The sequence below is a fragment of the Anguilla anguilla genome, chromosome 19 (genome assembly GCF_013347855.1).
Source record: "Anguilla anguilla isolate fAngAng1 chromosome 19, fAngAng1.pri, whole genome shotgun sequence".
Lineage (NCBI taxonomy): Eukaryota > Metazoa > Chordata > Actinopteri > Anguilliformes > Anguillidae > Anguilla > Anguilla anguilla.
The window spans coordinates 12,803,171-12,808,894 of NC_049219.1; the positions used below are offsets into that span (position 1 = coordinate 12,803,171).

A 5,724-nucleotide genomic window follows, 5' to 3' on the forward strand; every position below is an offset into this window, starting at 1 on the left:
GGTTATAATCCCATTAAACCAAAATGAAAGACTAGGTGTGTTTCTAAACTGTTCTTCTTCACAAGCATTGCGTAAAATACCGACATTGCCGAAGACACTGATAACTAACAACGGAAGTGCTGCTTTTGTACATGCCTAGAGGATGTAAGGTTTGATGGTCAAGTCTGTATTCTAAAAAACCTTGTTGAGCTATTTAAAAATATATAGGGATATTTACCAAATGCACTGTTCTTCTTTCCTATTCCAACCAGAAGCGAATTGCATTGTTTTACAGAAAGTTGATAGAGAGCACTAATACTTTGGCATGTACAGTAAAGTCACATTAAGGTGATCTGCATCACTTTAACGAAACGAGGTTCGTTGCTTTAGAGGTCAACAGTGTTGATCTCCGGTTGTGTTGTGTAATGACTCAGACGTGAGGATGTATTATTCCATTTAAGCCATCTAGACGCTGCACATGCAGCCTCAGGGCAAGGGGATTGGTGTCAAGGAGAGAGGAGAGGTGATGGGCGTGGCAAGGGAAGGGGGGGGGGGGCCGGGGTGGAGTGGTGGGGGCGACACTGATATTTAAGCTCCGACACGCCAGCACTTCCTCCCAGAGCCCTGTGTTGCGTGACTGTGAGGAGAGGTCCTCAGCAGTAGACCAATCGGGTGAAGAGGAGGAGGAGTTCGAATCCCAGCGTCCAGCCGCAGCGGGGCGGGGCAGCGTTCGGCCGCGTTCGGCGATGGGGAACTCCAGCGGGTGCACGGCGGACGACATCCAGGCGGTGGAGATGCACCTGTGGTACAAGAAGTTCATGACGGAGTGCCCGTCGGGCCAGCTCACGCTGCACGAGTTCAAGCAGTTCTTCGGGCTCCGCGGCCTGGACCCCGAGGCCAACGCCTACATCGAGCAGATGTTCCGCACCTTCGACATGAACAAGGTTGGTGGGGGGGGGGAACAGCGCTCTTACAGCGACCTTAATCCCAGGCACCCAATCCCTGGGTCCGCCTTTCAGGGCTCTGGGGTTGCCAGATTGGGCTACTGTTTATGTTATTGTGAGGAGCAGGTTAAAAATGGCTTTGGGGCCGGTTCACCGTTTTCAAATCTGGCAACACTGCTTGGCTGTCGAGACTCTTTTGAGTGAGTGGGGGTGGCACTCAGGCATCAATATGTAGCCTCCCCCTGTGGTTATGGATTGGCTTGAGTAATGGGGGGGTGGAAAGAGAAAAGAAATCGGTGGGAAATTGTTTGTTTTGATGCACAAAGCATTGTTAAGTAGGAGTCTAGCAATGTTCTAGGCATTGCTATAAATGATTTAGTGTTGTTTATATTGGTGCCTGAAACAAATTGCTGGTTTATTGCTCTAACTTTAGGCTTATTGATAATACTTTACAACAGGGCTGCCCAACCCTGCTCCTGGAGGTCTAATGTCCTGTAGGTTTTCAGTCCAACCCTAACAAAGCCACACCTCATTCAACAGCTAGAGATCTCATTGAGCTGCTGATTAGCAGGTGTGCCAAATTATGGTTAAAATGAAAACCTACAGGACAGTAGATCTCCAGGAACAGGGCTGGGCAGACCTGCTTTATACTATTGCTTACAAACAGGCCTTCTGTGCTTTATTGGTGATGTCACACGTGTGTGCTCCTGAGACTAACTCTGTACATGAGTGAATCTGGGTAAGGAATCCAGAGGCTCATTAATTCAGGCAACAAATACAGCTCAGGACCCAAACTTAATACACCTGCAGGTCACGTTCATAATCACCTGAATGTCACCCGGTAGAAAGGTGAGCTGTCCGTCACCTTGTCTGTCCTCGTGATCACGGCACAAATCCTCCAGGCCCAGTCCAGACGCAGAGCCCCCAAACAAGGCTGAGGCGCTGCCGGAATTTAAATCAGGATTATGACGGGCTGTCCGGTGAATCACAACTGCATTCCCTCCCCCTCCTTTCCTCGTGCTGCTGAGCTCAGCAGAATGGCTGGGTTTAGCAGTGATAATCTCACGCTGAATTCATTATAACGGACTACTGGCTATTTATAGCACAGCACAGTGTGCTCCTTTCCCGTGTGACTTTATTTTTACAGTTGGTTATAAATTTTTTTTTTTTTAACTCAACTTTGTCCAGAGCTTGACATGCTGTAATACTCTCCATAAACTGTCATACCATGAGCTGTTACCCCCTCTGCTGCTTGAGAGTGGATGAGATGCTTGGCGAGTGCCACTGTGTCTTGCCCCTCAGCTCCCCCTGGTGGAGGCAGAGTGTCCGTGCACTACCGCAGCCCGTCTTCCCCGATTCCACACTGTTCTGCCCCTCTGGCATCCTCCATTTCCTCAACCAAAACCGTTTCTCTTAACGGGGCAGGGAAAGCGCTGTGCTAAATGTCTTTCTACAGGTACTTGTAGGGCCCTGTGGCACCAAAAACAGCAGTGCTACCTACTTATAGACAGGCCCCTGACAGTGCTAAAACAGACAGAGGTGTCCCGCCCCTGTCCAAACTGAGCCTGGTTCCCCCGGGTTGCAGGACGGCACCATAGACTTCATGGAGTACGTGGCGGCGCTCAGCCTGGTGATGAGAGGCAAGATCGAGCAGAAGCTGCGCTGGTACTTCAAGCTGTACGACGTCGACGGCAACGGCTGCATCGACCGGCACGAGCTGCTCAACATCATCAAGGTGAGCGTCGGAAACGGACGGCTCGCACGGCATTGTGGGTGCAAAAGCTGCGCGTGCACTACTATCTGTGTAAGGGCTGAGCGGTAAGACGCTCATGGCGGTTTGGGGCGATGTCAACGTTTTGCCGCTGTGCTGACGGGGCACATATATAGCACAGCAGTAAATGTGTAAAATGCTGCTGAACTGCAGATTGTTTGGATATTCAGGAAACTATTTAACAACTGGTGTTATTCCTTATGAATAATAAATGTGGAAACTCTATAAATAACTTTGCATAATATTTGAAATTGGCCACATGGGGTTGCCTTGCCTTGCCTTCCCAAGGTCCCAAAGTACATGTTCAAGCAAAGGCTCAGCTCTTGTTTTAATTTTTATTGTCATGGGATTCAGCACTTCCATCAGAATTCCCCTCAACTACAGCGATACACAGCGTTACAGGAAGAGAATAAGCTGTGGGATGCCATGTTGGGTTTTTGTGACAACCTGTCGCACACTTGGAGCCCATCTTCTGTCTGGCACCCTTTTTTTCTGCTGCACCACTCATTCTGAAAAAATCTCCCCCTCCCCTCCTCTCCCCTGCACTCCCCCCCCCCCCCCCCAGGCTATACGTGCCATCAATGGCACCGAGTCGCAGGAGACTTCTGCAGAGGAGTTCACTAACCGAGTATTCGACAAGATCGACATCAACGGAGACGGTTTGTGTTCCCCGCCACTTTGCTCGTTCATAACGGACAAACAGCCATTTAATATTCAAAATAAAGGCCTTGCCTCGCAAACAGTGTGGAGTGAGCCACTTGCCACTTGCAATGTCTCCCCAGAAACTTTCCTCTGATTGGCCGATATTTTTCTTGTGACAGGTCAATTGCACACACAGTCTTCAATGGTATGGCTATAATGGTAGATTAAACATTTTTTGTATCTGCTCTATGGATCTCTGTTTTAACTGTCTATAGAGGCAGGGACTCTGGCTAATGCTAATCTCATATCTGACTGGCTCAAAAGGTTCAGTGTGCCAAACCGGTACTAACACTTTCAACCTCCTGTCCACTAGGGGAGCTATCACTGGAGGAGTTTGTGGAAGGGGCACGGAACGATGAGGATTTCATGGACGTGATGATGAAGAGCCTGGATCTGTCTCACATAATGGCCATGATCCACAACCGCAGGAACAGCGTTTAAACTCCCCCCCCCCCCCACACCCCCCACACCCTCCACACCCCCCACACCCTCCACACCCAAACCCCCGGCCTCAGCCTCTCCTCCACCCTGTGACTCTCTGTGCGTAACAGGAGCCCCCTGCTGGTCAGACTGTGTCCCTGTCCACAAGTGAACATATTCTGCATATGCAGAATTACTTTTAAAGCGCAATGAATCTGAAACGATCAACGTGTATCTGCCAATACAACTAATCAATTTTTGGATGTACAATAAAAATACGACGCTGAAATGAGTAGTTGTCAGTGACTTTATTTCCTACATTAGCCTTGACTCATTTCCACAAATGTAAACTGACGGTGTGCCCACATCCACAGACTGCTAAAAGACTGACACGTTAAAATAGAACATTAAGTACAACAGATGACTTCACACCAACCTGGGAGGTGATGCGGAGGGTGGGGATGAGCTGTCTGCCGTCTGTCTGTCCACACTGTAAGAGACACAGAGAAGCGGTGAGGGGATGGCTTGAGAGCCAGCTGGTGAAACAGAATAAGTATTAAACCTCCACCATAAGGAAAGCATAAGACAATTACAATTACAGCAAGCATTAGTGTTTGTACGGGTGTCTGAGTCGCACTGGTACTGTGACTATAACCTTGTCTTAGAACAGTCTGCAAATGTAATGCATTTCCCCACAGTCCCTTAATCATGACAGAGAAAAATCACACCAATTAATCATGCCCCAGAGTAATTTACCTTTACATCTGGGCCTTCAGAAAAAAAACCCTGCAAATGGATGATATATTCTCTTGATAAAGAGTAATGGCTGGGACGAGGCCAAAACCCCCAAAATCAATAAATTTAATTTTGCAGCAGGGACACGCCCACACACACCTCAGCGTGCCAGGCTGCGAGGCACTTAATGTTGCCGTGGCATCTGCCGAGCGAGAGGATTCGCTCGAGTGAATCTTGTGGAGCCGGACACTGTACAATGACTCACGCAATCGCTTCGAAGGGAAAGGAAATGATGCCGATGTGCTCGGACAATAAATACATATTCGTCAGTTCAGTGAGTCAGAAATACCGTCTGCTCAGTCGCACATTCCACAGATACACCGCTACATTTTTTTGGCTGCACACAGCCCAATTTCTCTGCGAGTAGTATCTCCTTGACAACTACAGACTGTCCTTAAGGATGAAAAATTTAAAGACCCAGACGCTGTATAACGTGCACACCAACCGCAGGAAGGCACGGCAGCATCTATAAGCCTGTTAATGCATATACAGACATGATGCTGACAACAGAATAAATTTAAGCTTTCTCAGGGTGATGATGACTGCCAAGATGGTGGTGCCAGTGATGACGACGATGATGATGATGAGGACGTGGGGGCCCTTCTCCTCATTGCAGTTTGTGATAAAGCCACGTGTCACACACGCTGATTTTTTTTTCCGATCTTAATGGTGACGTCAAACTGTCAGTAACAGCAGAGTAGGGCACGTCTGTGTAAATGAAGTCAATTAAAGGGTGAGTCGAGTGGAAGAAGCTACACTGTTAGCTGATGTGGATCAGTGGCATCACTGCATCAGTTTGGCATTCCAGTACGGAAGGCCATTTGAGTAAATAACAAGACATTAATGTCGTGTTAACAGGACGTGTTAGCACGTAATATTTTTCCATATAATGGAAGGCCAAACACAACAAAAATTGACACGTGAACGTGCATTTTCTGGTTGTGGCCAATGAGGGACCTTGAATCAAAGCCGTCATACATATTCATGAGGATGGTTGCATCGTTGATGTCGAACAACAACGCAAGGGAGCACGTCGTGCATAAATGACTGATGTGGCCGTCTACGCACATGCTAGGCACTGATGGCAAGCCGTTTTAACATTTAATCAAACCA

General features: G+C 48.2%; 1 protein-coding gene across 1 annotated transcript; it reads left to right on the plus strand.

Annotated features, from left to right (window-relative positions):
- Positions 1 to 561: 561 nt before the first annotated feature.
- Positions 562 to 4,108, plus strand: LOC118218667 (guanylyl cyclase-activating protein 1-like). The gene is made up of 4 exons (XM_035401247.1): positions 562 to 923; positions 2,509 to 2,658; positions 3,260 to 3,353; positions 3,710 to 4,108. The coding sequence occupies exons 1-4, from the start codon at positions 726 to 728 to the stop codon at positions 3,835 to 3,837; spliced, it is 570 nt and encodes a 189-aa protein (XP_035257138.1). The 5' UTR covers positions 562 to 725; the 3' UTR covers positions 3,838 to 4,108.
- Positions 4,109 to 5,724: the final 1,616 nt, after the last annotated feature.

What these genes read in the sequence shown, in the direction of transcription:
- LOC118218667 (XM_035401247.1), top strand. Translation starts at nt 726, where the DNA reads ATGGGGAACTCCAGCGGGTGCACGGCGGACGACATCCAGGCGGTGGAG. An exon ending in GCACCTTCGACATGAACAAG is followed by an intron (nt 924 to 2,508) that starts GTTGGTGGGGGG and finishes CCCGGGTTGCAG; the next exon opens with GACGGCACCATAGACTTCAT. An exon ending in GATCGACATCAACGGAGACG is followed by an intron (nt 3,354 to 3,709) that starts GTTTGTGTTCCC and finishes CCTGTCCACTAG; the next exon opens with GGGAGCTATCACTGGAGGAG.